The 13,344-nt window shown below is 40.8% G+C and overlaps 1 protein-coding gene across 4 annotated transcripts in view; it reads right to left on the bottom strand.

The window, feature by feature from the left end:
• otogl (otogelin-like) overlaps positions 1-13,344 on the bottom strand; it is a 45,275-nt gene that overhangs the window by 18,607 nt on the left and 13,324 nt on the right. For all 4 annotated transcript variants that reach the window (XM_077568125.1, XM_077568126.1, XM_077568127.1 and 1 more), the window contains 16 exons: positions 11,872-12,081; positions 11,528-11,696; positions 11,125-11,199; positions 9,826-9,869; positions 9,480-9,645; positions 8,944-9,051; positions 8,255-8,393; positions 6,583-6,717; positions 6,355-6,501; positions 5,215-5,334; positions 5,027-5,143; positions 2,918-3,074; positions 2,817-2,843; positions 2,559-2,738; positions 1,397-1,675; positions 64-181 (listed from right to left, as the gene is read on the bottom strand). In XM_077568125.1, the coding sequence (XP_077424251.1) occupies positions 64-181; positions 1,397-1,675; positions 2,559-2,738; positions 2,817-2,843; positions 2,918-3,074; positions 5,027-5,143; positions 5,215-5,334; positions 6,355-6,501; positions 6,583-6,717; positions 8,255-8,393; positions 8,944-9,051; positions 9,480-9,645; positions 9,826-9,869; positions 11,125-11,199; positions 11,528-11,696; positions 11,872-12,081 (2,191 nt within the window). The remainder of the gene's footprint in view (positions 1-63; positions 182-1,396; positions 1,676-2,558; positions 2,739-2,816; positions 2,844-2,917; positions 3,075-5,026; positions 5,144-5,214; positions 5,335-6,354; positions 6,502-6,582; positions 6,718-8,254; positions 8,394-8,943; positions 9,052-9,479; positions 9,646-9,825; positions 9,870-11,124; positions 11,200-11,527; positions 11,697-11,871; positions 12,082-13,344) is intronic.

Raw genomic sequence — 13,344 nt, 5'->3', positions numbered from 1 at the left:
GCAAGTCGTTAAAATCCCTTTAAAATACATTTGAGTGTGCGTCATGAGAGGCGGTGCTCTTACAGAGGCAGGAAGTTGCAGCGTGTAGCATCTGGGTCACTGCAAGTGCGCACGCAAGGGCTGGCGCAGGCCTGATAGCGCCACTCACACATCATCCGGTAGGGGATGACAAAATGAGTCTCTGCATGAAGAGAGGAGCAAATTGCTTAGTGCTGATGGATCTATAAATGTAGAGCAGTGGTTCTCAAACTAGGGTCCATGCATTAGTAAATTATGTTGTGTGTTTTTTTTTTAAGTGCATAGATATTATACATATGAGGACTAAACCAATTACTTGTTCCTACCTTTGCATTGGGCCATTTAGAAGCTCTGATATGATTGTGATGATCTTTTTCTTTAATGATCGAATTATAAATTGTTATATAGATTTTATGAGTAATCTAGCTTAAAGTAAAAAGAACAGTAAGAGGTATAAACATTAGGGGTGTCAAAATTGGTGCGTTAATTTTGAGTTAATTTAAAGTTCCTTTAACGTCACAAATTTTTTTAACGGGCGATTAATGACTGCCCTTTACTTGGAAAGCCTGTACTGGGTTGCAACGCAGCAGACACGTAAACGTCAAAATTTAGCAGTAATAAATGTAATAATAATGCATATATTTGTGGAGACTGGGGTCAAGTTGGATTTTAGAATTTTAAAAATGTGCAGAATTTCACATGTTACTACATGTTAAAGATTAGAAAGCTCTTAATATGAAAATAAAAATGCACTGAGCTGTCACCAATGTCTTACAGATGCAATTATGCCATCTAGTGGCAGAAAAATTACCTCAACATAAATCAATATCACACTTGTTTTTGTTTTTACAGTACAGTACATCTTTTTAATTCTAACTATATTTTATGAATTATTATGAAATTACTGTATCAATGACAAAAACATGCAGCCATATTTCTATTAGTTAAACTTCCCCCCCCCCCACTTTTTTGTTAAGAGAATGAAAACCTAGAATTTTTTATTGTGCATCATATTGTACATTTAGAACAGATATAAAATTTGTGGTTAATCATGAGTTAACTATTGAAGTCATGTGATTAATTACGATAAACATTTTTTATCGCCTGACACTCCGAGGCTAGCTATGTTTATTTAAGAAGTGCACAGCAACTAGTGATGGCAGAGAAATACTGTGAATTTGGTTAAGTTCTATTAATAATTTAATTCATAATAATTTGGATAAAACTTTAAAAAATAAAACTGTAATAGTAAATAATTCCGATCGGTTTTCAATGGACACACGGTTTAATTGATCCTAGGTTATTAAATAGGGTCCTTGGAAACATAGTTTGGTAACCCTGAGGTAGAGAACCATTTCCATCAAAAAGTATTACAGACCCTCGAGTATGAAACTGCTGCTGGCTTTGAAACCGGAAGAGGTGTCATATCTCAGAGCTCGCACGGCGGTGCGTGTTAGGGTCAGAAAGATCCCCGGTTGGCCGGCGAGTTCGAACGAGGTGTGACCAGGCAGGAACAGTCCCTGATGCTGGATGAACGTTGCACGCCGTGTGAACTCCTCCCCTCGACTCCAACGCTCCAGTTGGACACATCTCTTCCCCGACACCACGAGGAAGAAATTGGGTCTCTCCGCAGACTCCAGGGACACCACGGGGACGCCTGGGGAAATAACCCCTGGGGATGAAACTACTGCATCCCTAAAAGAGTACAGTGGAACCTCTGAAGTGGAAAACCCATGAAATTGTCCACCCATGGTTTTGGGATTTTCCAAGATTCACAGCCGTCTTTTGACTGTGAAACACATACTCTAACAATTTGCACCTGCACTTTTTTCCATCTCCTATTGGAAAAGAAAAAAAATCTAATTTTGGACTTATTGAAGGTTGACCAGTCTCTGGACGAGGAGTAGCCCTGGATTAATTTTTAACGATAAAAATGTTTACTGTCAGGGAACAGTTTTGTCTTGTAATAACAGTGTTCGCCACTAGATGGCAGATATCACTTAAGAATGCCTCCAACCTCGAGACTGTACTGCTCTAGCAGAGAAGAAGAGAGACAAGAATGTGACAAAAATCCAGTAACAAATTAGGTCAAGAAAATGATGTCTTTAAGGTAATATACAAAGCAGATTATATAGTCAGTGAATTTAAACACAAACCTACCTGCCGAGTTTGTTTAGAGATAATCATGGTTATATTCAATGCTTAATAGTGTTACAAATAAATATGGTTCATATTTATCTTTGCTTCAAAGTCTTTGTAGCTGAGGAGTGGTTCTTTTATGTACAGTTTAGTGTTAAAAATTTCAAGATACATTGGTTCAATTAAAAAAAGACATTCACACACTATGCCTCAATTTAAAATAGCCTTGTCTTTTGCATACATTTGGCTAGGAAGTGCACAATCCAATGTGGCCGACTAGTAGCACTGACGAAAAATTGTGCCCCCCCTCAAACGTTTAAATAAACCATCCCTTTTCCCATATTTGACTTTGGAGGTTCCACTACAGTAGCGTTCCATGGTTGAGAACCTGCGATGCTTACGTGACGTCCTGTTCCTGTGCAAGCCTGCCGTGACCATAAAGTTGAAGAGGAGGCCCGAGGCAGGCGAATGGCCTGACGTGTCTCTCACCAAAGGAAACACTGAGCCACTTGTGCGATTCACTCCCATCATTGTGTTATTGTGGACAGCGCTCACCAAGGAATACGGGCCGTCGCCTATTGCTGAGGTGCACAGTACATAAAATGAGTTTCGCTTTAAGGAAGTGACTGAGTAAGGGCTGGGATTACAATTATAAATACCTTGGTTGTAGTATTCACAATCCTGGGCTGAAATGAAGAAACATTCAGGACACAGTTGACAACCAGCATGGGATTGTGCACGTGTGCGTTTGTGTACTCACGACACACAGAGGGCGACCTCCAGTGTATGGCGATGCCGTGCTGGCAGCATTTGTGGGCATAAACGGCGATGGATGTGCACAGACATTCACAGTCGCCCCCTCGGTCACAGTTGCAAGTGTCCGACAGGCAATTTCTGTAGAACCAGGCCACATCCACCTAGAGGGTACGCATGTCATGTACAGTACATGCAAGCTCACTACATTAGACAGAAACACTATCACTGGCATCTAGTGGTAGGAAGCCACAGTTTCTGTATGTATGCCTGATGCTTTTTCAAATGATTGTTTTTATATCTGTATAGCAATTTGTGTTGCATTTTTAAAGTATGAAAAGTAGCCTACTATATAAATAAAATGTTATTGATTGATATTTGAAGTACAAATACAATACAGTTTTTGTACTAAACTAATTTAAAAAATAACTATTCTTTACTTAAATATTTTTTCTGGTGACTTTTTAATTTTACTCCCAACATTTGAAAACAGATATCTGTTCTCTGTCAAAATGGGCTGATGAAAAAAGACAGCTGGACATTGAGCCGACGGCAGTTGAAATCTTGACTGGTTGAAAGACAGCAAAAAATAACTTTTGCATTTGTACTTGCTGTAAAAATATTTCAGAATCTGTACATTTTGTTTACTTTGACTTAAGTAAAGATGTCAAATAGTACTTCTACCTTTACCACTTCTTCTTTTTCTACGCATACTTCTATTTAAGTACTGAATGTGAGTACTCTTGCCACCTCCGCTGGCCTCACATTCAATGTAAGAAATGATCTGGAAGGGATTCACAGCTCAATTTGTTGCATTACAGCCTTGTTCAAAAATGGTTGAAGTTAAATTTCCTTCTCAAAATTTGACACACATCATCCTATGATAACAGGATTCAGGATGCATCAGAGCTCATTTTGAGCTTCTTTGCCAAGGCTGTCAATAGTTATGTACGCAAGACTTCTTACTTTAAAAAGAAGAAAGAAATAATGCATTTGTAAAATTTTCAACAAATATCTACATTTTTATGTTGTGAATATTTTGTTTTGTATGCAGAATTATGAGAGGATTGGTTGTAACATGACATAAAGGGGAAAAAGTGAGGCACTGTAAATAGTTTCCAGATGCATTGAATAAGTATGATAGTGCTAATGCTAAGCTTACCCGTTACTGTATTTGCACTATTATAAAATGTATCATACAGGAGGGACCTTCTCCATGTCTCCATGGGGGTAAATGATGAGAGGCCTTGTTTAGGGGGTGAGTACTTGTCAATAATTCAGATGAGTGATGAGATATCTGGGCAAAGGATTGTGGGCCGGTACAGAAGGGATCGACTAAACATTGTGGCAGAGTGAATATGCATGTGCTATAAATTACTGTTGTAAGAAAAAGTATATGAACCCTGTGGAATTATTATTATGCAATTTATGCAGAAATACAGCTTCACATACTTTTCTTGCAACTCTGTGTTGCCCTACATTATGACAGCTGTTTCTAAAGGTTATGTTTCTGTGAGATATGGCCAGCATAATAGGAATTCACCTCCTCGTCTTTTTGGAACATAAATCTCATTTATTTATGATTATTATTATTATTATTATCTTTTCAATCAAGATGCATCAGACGCATGACAGCATTATCAAGCATTATATGACTTGCAGTACATAATTAATCATCTCCTCATCAGCATCCGGACAATCATTAATTATACGTCTTCATCTCTACTAAGCACTGTAATACATCAAGTACAGTCCTCTGTTGTTTGTGCTTCATTGTGACGCTGCCGTCCACCAGCTGCTCATGTGCGCAAATATAGGACTCCATCTACTGGATGCACATTTAAATACTGTGTAGTAACTTCACTCTGTGTGTATCTTAGTGGAAGTTGTTAGAAGGGTTCAATTTGAAATTCAATTTTGAAAGCTTAAAAAATAAAAATAAAAATCATAAATCAAATGTCCCAAAAAAATCCCAGCCTAAACGCCAAATAAAACTTGTTGCAATGAGTGCATGTATCTGTCATTTATTTAAACAATATTGTGATGATAGTCATCATTTTATTCAAAAATACTCATACTGTTTACTTTTAATTATCAGTGCTGCATCTCTACTCACCACACTGTGACAAGATGCAAAGACCTCGCTGTATAGGAGTGCGCATTCCCTCTTTGCGTACGGCTGTCTCCCCAAATCGGCTTCGCACGGTCGCTCCACCACATAATCACTTTGACACTACAACACACAAAGAGCAAAGAAGATGGTAAGCAAGATGGTGGTGGTGGTGGTGGATTTGGGTGTCGTACCTGTCCCAGAGCCCAGCTATCGCCAAAGGTCTGTGCATTGTTAACCTCCATGTGGCTGAACGTGGTCATGTCATTAACAGTCACACCGTCAAAATTTCCACATAGTCCGTTGAGAAGGCCCTGGAGAAAAAAAATCCAAATGCTTTAAAGGGAATTATTATAGAAAATGAAACTTAAACACGTTAATCTTTTGTTATATGTCTATTTGCAAATGTTCATCGAGGCAAGCACGAAGCACGCCTGTAATAGTGGGGCTAATTTACCGCCCCCATCGATTTTTCATTTTCTCTGCCCATGATGTGATCAGCTGGGCTGGATCTGGCCATTACACACTGTCTGAAATACCCACCATTTCAAAGCCAAAAGGTAAGAATTGAGTTTTGCTCGATGCCCAGATTAGCTGTGGATGAGCTGTTTTTGTCTGATAAGCAGCACATACCTTATTGCTTGGTAGAGTTGTTGTATATTATGTAGCATTTGTGTTTCATAATGCATTATATCACTTTTGTGATTTATTTGTAAATGTATGTTACAGGCAACTGAAATGTATCCTACCAGGCATCCTCCACTTTTTTTGTTCTGACACTCTATGGATTTCCAACTATTTTGTGTATGGCTGTGAGTGAGTTTGATCCTATCCCAGCTGTCAATGAACCTAACATGCATGTTTTTGAAATATAAGAGGAAGACGAGTGCTCAGAGAAAAAACAAGAGTAGAACATGCAAACTCCACACAGGAAGCTGCTCTAACATGGGATCCGAATCCAAATTGAAAAACTGTGTCATACATGCCAACCACTAGGGCACCGTGCTGAGCCTGTTTATGTACATCCGGTTACAATAATAACAGCTCAAATAAATTACTTTGAAAATGTCAGAACGAAATGAAAATGAGGGGGCGAAGTATTTTTTGCTCTTCAAGCAATATAAACAAGGAATTTGGAATGTAAACTAATAAAACTGCGACCTATAGTAGAAATACACGCATGCACACGCACACAAAATCACTGCGGAGGAATAGCGGCGGGCATCAGACTGGCTGCCAATAAAATGCCATCCCCAAGTCCCTACGTTGGGATACAGGAACAGTCAGAGGACTATAAAATCTGCCCTAATTTAAAATGATTGACAGCTGCACACCTTCCACCGAGGCCCGGCTGTGATGTGCACGCTTGTCTTACGGTCCCAGAGGACGGTCAAGTCCTGATCGGGGAAGTGGACCACGGTGTAGAAGCCGGCTTTCCACAGCTTGAACGCTGACTCGCGTCCCACCACACTAGATGGGCTCTGTATGGAAAAGCGACAGTAACACATTTTAATTGCATATAGATTTTAAGATATATTTTATGAAGTTGTGTGAAAGTGTACAGGATTGCCAGAGTTGTCCATGAAGTAGATCTTGGTAAGTCCCACGTGTATGACCAGCGTTTTCATGCACACAATGCCACTCTCATAGCAGTCCTTATTTTGGGCAACAATGGATACTTCAGTTTGCCCTGAACTCTGCGCACAGGAAGAAGGTCATTCATTAACAAAATATCCCTTGAGAAGAGACCTAACATTGACATTTGGATTGTACACACTCAGGAAATACGGCAGCGTAATTAAACAGCTAGGACCCACTTGCCCACTCTTTTCGGGTCTGCACGGTGGTCTGCAAATCTGTCAGGTTTCAATCGGCACGCCTGTTCCAGCCATTCTAATTCTATATCCCTGGGAGCACAAGAGCCCTGAGGTTTGGGCTGAACACTGGTCTCTTTGTCGTGCTAAATCCTTGCCGAGCATTACCAAGGCACAAACAAAGGAGTACACACATACACACGCCTTTACCTACTCTGATTAAAAAAAAAAAAAAAAAACACTCAGAGACTTTGCTGCTCTCTACCAGAGCCAAATCACCCTTTGGTCATAACGGTAAGCCATGCTACTTCCTTGAAGGTGACCTAAAAATGCACTTTTTAATTAATAGTATAAAAATATTCGGGTCTCTCTAATGCCTGCTCATCAAGTGTGAAATTAAACAGCTTAATACTGTAAACATTTTGTTATCTGACTATATGTGAAAATGTCTCCAAGCAAGCTATTCGGAAACTTACTGGACTGTGATGCTAATGTGTCTGTCTTCTACATGCAGCGATCAACCTCACAAATTGAAATGTGTAAATTTGGTGTCTTGGTAATGAAGTTCTGCCTCGATGAGGGAAAATACACTTAGGAAGGAGTTGAATATGGGTCAGTTAGCCTGTGGTGGCTTTGTACAAGCTGGACGTGGATGTTTTCAGCAAGGAGTCTCACTGAGAGACCCCAGAAATCGCTAGATTTGTTGGTCATTGCGCTTTAGAAAAATAGTCACAAAGTGGGCAAATCGCCCTTGCTTCATCGCATGAAATAGCTCTGCCCCCAGTCGTCATGGTAACAAAAGCCGTATTTCATTATCATGAAACAGAACCGACTGACTCCTGGTACGAAAAGTGAATTTCCAGTGTGCTTTAGTTCTTTATCGTTTGCTTATTTTGTAAGAAAAATTTAAGAGACCATTTTTAAGACAACTTGGACCTCTTTTAAAGTATGAAAAAAAAAGCATACGTGACAGACATATCGTTGCATGAAACATGAAAAGTAGAAGTGATAAAGCCATTGATTTATTTGCATAATTGTAGCCATTTGATTTTTGACTTTTGCCACACTTGTTTGGTAGAATTTAATGAAGTTGTCGTAGTGAATGTTTAAAAGACTACAAGTTAAAGTGTTAGTAAGTTGCCAACTCTAACCGAGGTAGATAATCTGTCTTTCATATTAATTAATGTTTCATTTGCCTATTTTAACATATGCCTAACCTAAAAGACCAAACTATGTATAACAAATCGGATATTGTAATACAGATTAATTTATTACTTGTGTTTCTTGAAAAAATACATATGGGAAGAGGATCTGAAAAAATACATAATTGCATAAATTGTTTATTGAAGGTTTAAAAAAAAAAATGCAATTAGGTTATTTTTTTAAACCGTTCAACCCAAATAGGGATTCATACACTTACTTTGAGCAGGTAGACCTGACAGTCCGAGTGGTAGTCGTATTCCAGGCCGTCGAAGGTGTGGTAATGTCTGTCGCTGTAGACAGTACACACAGCTGGACACGGTGAATAACTACAGTTAAAATAGCCACGGTGACACACGCTGAGGAGTTGGCGAACAGCAGGTGTATGCGTGTGAGGAAAAAAGTAAAAAGAAGACAAAATAAAACAGATGCAAAAATTTTTTATGTCGTTTGTTCCAAATGAATGACAATAGTAAATCGACCACATTGTGTATTATTAGTCTACAATGTATTAGGATGTGACATCAAGAAAACTGTGTTTATTTAATAATACCAATAAAGCTGCAAGCAGGGTCAAAATAATCCTTCAACTTTGATGCCATGTTGCTATGGCATCTATATTGGCATAGGAATTTGCCCGAAATTCAAAATGGCCGACTTTTTGTTCAAGTTCAAGCATGGGTACTTGATTATGATAATTGTTGTACTGTAAATGGTATGAGGGTTGATTTTTTTTTTCCTAGCCTTCCAGGAGGTGCCACTGAGTAAGATTAAGCCTGTCATGTTTGGACCTTTTATCTATATACAGTACAAAAACTGGTGAGTTTTCTGGCATTTTGAAAGCTCCAAAGCCCCCTTAATTCGTCATGAGAATAATAAAAAGCCATTCCAAGAGAGCCTTTAACATACCATTTATAACAGGACGTTTCCACAGTCTCTCCAGGGAGGTACTCAAGGCCAAGCCAGACACAAGGGCAGTTCTCTGGAAAGTAACACTCCCCACGGTGCAGCACCAACCTTTAAATAGAATAGACCGAACGTACAAATATACATTCAGAAGAAGATTGTAGACACACAGACGTATTCTGAAAGGAAGCAAGAAAGATATGCAGGACAAGGTACTAATATTAGTGTGAAGATCTTGAAGATGAAAGCATACGCAGCATGCTCTCTCTTGATTAAGTACACCGTGCCTTTAATCATTGGAGATGACTACTCACTAATTACATCTCTCTCTCACAGTCAGCCTGCGGTTTTTGTCCTTTTGCGCTCACATCCACTTGCATACATTTGAAAATTAATCTCTTTAATGAGATCATTTTGTCAGAGATTTGCCAAAAGAGTTGAAAATGCACTGTTTTTTTTTGTAATGATATTATTTCTATGTACCTGTAAGGCAATTTCAGAACCTCGATGACACAAATGAATGAAAAATAACGTATTACCCAGAAGGGCAGACGCAGCCCGGGATGCAAGGCGTGTTGGGAGGGCAGGTGACATTCAACATGAGGTTGTGGCACGTCGGCGCGCAGGCCACGCCGCCTCTCTGCTCGGCGCAACTGTGGTACACTTTACCCGTGGGGCAATGCCCGATCTCTGGGCTGTCTGGCTCTACACACAAACAGAGATGCAAGGAAATCAATGCCTCTGTCCTCCGTACCAACCACACAAGGTAGTCCTGGGAAACAAGCTACAAGACTACTAACATAATAAGCTTGATTTCAGCAAGGGGGACATAGCCTGAAACAGCACTTTGTTGTTAGAAGAAATAAGAACTCTAGAGGGGGTTACCTTTTTCCTCTGGCACACACTCCAGCTTCCCATTCTTGCACAAGCTGGTAGAAAATATAGGAGAAAAGAGAGGTTAGCCGAAGAGCAATTTGTCTCATCCCAACTGCTTTACAGGGAATCCTCAATGATTCACTAAAGTGACATTCGTGAACTCGACTACTCATGAAATTTCCTGTAGAACATGACTAAAACTATGTGTAGTAAAAAAAAAAAAAATTGTGCTGTCTTTAATTCCTAGATGCTCCCCAAAAATGTATTTGAAACATTACTCACAAGGGTGAATAATTTTTTTTAATCAGATTAAACACATTTTAGAATTTTGATTAATCACTATTAATCGTCTAATAAAAAAAGCTTTTTTTAATCAACATTTTTTTCCCGCCAAATTTGAAGAGCATCATTATGTGTTAATTATTTTGACATTTAATGTTAATGAGGACGTCTTCAACATCTTTTGATCCACTGCACACGCTCATCCTACTTTTTTTTTAATCAGTTAATTACTTGCATAATTTAAAATGGGAAAAAAATGGCTCTGATATTTTGACATGAACAAATATTCTAAATGTGATACGCAAACATTCATTAAACGCTTTACTCAAACACAACCTGTGCTACCTTAAACGTAGCCATCCGCTGTCATGCTAAAGGCTAATATATGGTTAAAATTAAAAGTGCGATTAATCTGCGTTAATTCATGATTAATGCGATAATTTTTTTGTGATTAATTAATCAGTTAATGCTTTAACTGTGACATCACTAGAATAATTTAAGTTAATGGCTGATCAGTTGGTAATCAGTTGGCCTAGCTGCTCAATAAATAGGTAAAGAGTAAGTGCCCAGCTAAAGGTATATAGTCTTTTCTAATATAGGTATTTAACTCATTCACTGCCATTGACGGCTATAGACGTCAATTATCCATTTTATCTGGGCTGGGAGTAAATGAGTTATAAAATTAGAATATCTTTGTATCACCGAGTTAAAGGCATACTAAAGTGGCTAATAGGAAAGTATTATTTGGCATCTTTTTTTGTCAAATTACACGGCAGCATTCTGTGCTTTTTTTTTGCCATCAAATCATCTGTAAGCCATTTATTTCTTAGGTTAATGTTGTAAAATGAGTTTTGAGATCATAACTAGGTTCATATTATCTTTTAAATAATTAATAAAGGCAATTCTAAAAATGTATTAATAGGGTTCAGTGTATTTGTTTCGCTAACGTTGCATGGATGTTACAAGTGCATGGGAGAGAAGCCAAAATGGCTTTATACTTTCCCGAGCAAGAAAGCTGTGACTCACCAGGGTCCAGTGGCGCTAAAGATGACCTCGCCGGGTTGAGACACACCAGCCATGGTGTAGCAGTGGCATTGAGCCCTGACAATAACAGAAGTTACTAGATCATGACTGCTACTTATGAGTGAGCGGATGTGAACACATGCTTGTTAAATAAGAGTCAGAAGGGAAAAGGCAGTAATTGCAGTATACAAAATGGATGGATGCTTTTTTTTTTTTTTTTTCTCAGTATCATTCATTTGGCAGCCTTCCCGAGTCAACATGTTATCATCATAGCTCTCTTAAAAAAAAAAAAAAAAAAAAAAAGGTTGGATATTTTAAATGATTTGTCATGGTGCATTTTTTAAAATGCTATTTATACAGGGGTGTGTTCAGATCTTATTTCCCCTGGAGACTTCAGAAGTCTTACAGTCGCACACATCGCTGGCGCACGTCGTCATAGTAACTGCCGTCAGGACAGCCACACCCCTCAGCGCAATCGTCGGGGTTACACATCTCCATGCTGGAGAGCGCGCGACAGGACCGCCCGCAGGACGACACACACGAGTGGTACAGCATCCCTCCGAGACACACCACTCCTGTATTTGCACAACCAATATGAGAAGAAAAAAAAGAAGACATGACCTACTTTTGCAAACAAACAAAAAAATCCCATAAGCCCTTTCCCATAATTTATTATTACAATTATGCAAAGATATTGCTTTCTCAATCTCAACAGTGATTAAACTCACTTCAGCGGCTCTCACAACTCACCACATTCAGAGACGTGCGCTCGGAAATTAATGTCAACTCCATGCTTGGAGCAGAGCAGGGCGTAGTGAGCCAGAGCGGTGCACAGACAAGCGCTCCCGCAGCGGCAGGCCTGGTAGCGACACTGCTGCCGGTAGACGTTTGGACCAATGTAGCCGTGGCACGGGGTGAACACACTTCCCAGGAGCACCTCACACTGGGAGGCATAGAATACTAAAAAGAGATGCAGACAACGCATTATCTATAATATGTACAATGTTGGACAATGTTACAGAAACACCATGCATGGCTTTTTATCATACAACAAGCCTTAAAACAGTCTTGAAGAGGACATATAATGGTTTGTATACAAAATATTAGGTTTCTGAAATGCCTGCCCACCCATCATGTGTGAAATTACGCAATCAAATAAATCTTTTGTCCATCCAGCAAGCCATCTTATTCCACTTATCTGGGATCAAGTTGTGGGGCCAGTAGCTTAAACAAAGCAGCCCAGACTCCCTCTTACCATCTAATTCGTCAAGCGTTTCCACGTGGATCCTGAAGCCTTCCAAGGCCAGCTGAGAGTTGTGTCATGTCTGGGTAGAGCTGGCTTTGGTTGAGGGCCCCGATTGGTCCTGAGTGGATGCCTGCCCTTCCGCAGGCTGACCGATCCGGGCCCTCAGCCACTTGTGCCTGGCCCCAGGTGTGACTAATCCCCTAATTAGTGTGGGTGCATTTAATTCCCGGGTGGTGATCAGTCCCTTGTGGGATCATTGCCATTGTCACGGTCACCCCCGGAGTTTGTGCTGTCATTTTGATTTTGTACAATAAAACATAACGGTCTAACCCGCACTCCTGCCGTGGTTCTCCTGCCTTCCTGCATTTTGGGTCCTCTACGCCACACATCGACAGTCACCACGCCGTTCCGTGGACACATCGTGACAGAATGATCCCACCATAAACGGACCCAGCGGATCAAGAGGCAGGTACCGTTCCTGTTTTGGCGGTGCGCATGCAGCGCCCGCTTCCAGTTTCCAGCGGCGCGTGGGGAGCGCCCGTGGCCAGTTCTGGCGGCGCTCGTGCAGCGCTTGTTGCCGATGTTTCTGACGGCGCTCGTGTAGCGTCCGTTGCCAGTGTTTCCGGCGGCGCTGATGGCAGCGCCCGTGCCGATGTTCCTGGCGGCGCTCGCGGAGCGCACGTTGCCAGTGTTTCCGGCGGCGCTGGTTGAGCGCCCGTTGCCAGTTCTGGCGGCCCCCGTACAGCGCCCGCTTCCAGTTCCGGCGGCGTACGTCCTGCACTGCAGCCCCTGGCATCATCGCCTGAGCCGCTGCAGCCCCTGGCTTCATCGCCTGTGCCGCTGCAGCCCCTGGCATCATCGCCTGTGCCGCTGCAGCCCCTGGCATCATCGCCTGTGCCGCTGCAGCCCCTGGCATCATTTGCCTGTGCAGCTGCAGCCCCTGGCATCATTTGCCTGTGCAGCTGCAGCCCCTGGCA

Source organism: Vanacampus margaritifer, chromosome 6 (assembly GCF_051991255.1).
Source record: "Vanacampus margaritifer isolate UIUO_Vmar chromosome 6, RoL_Vmar_1.0, whole genome shotgun sequence".
NCBI classification, from domain to species: Eukaryota; Metazoa; Chordata; class Actinopteri; order Syngnathiformes; family Syngnathidae; genus Vanacampus; species Vanacampus margaritifer.
The sequence above is the reverse complement of the archived record's forward strand: the minus strand, read 5'-3'. Positions and strand labels throughout refer to the sequence as shown.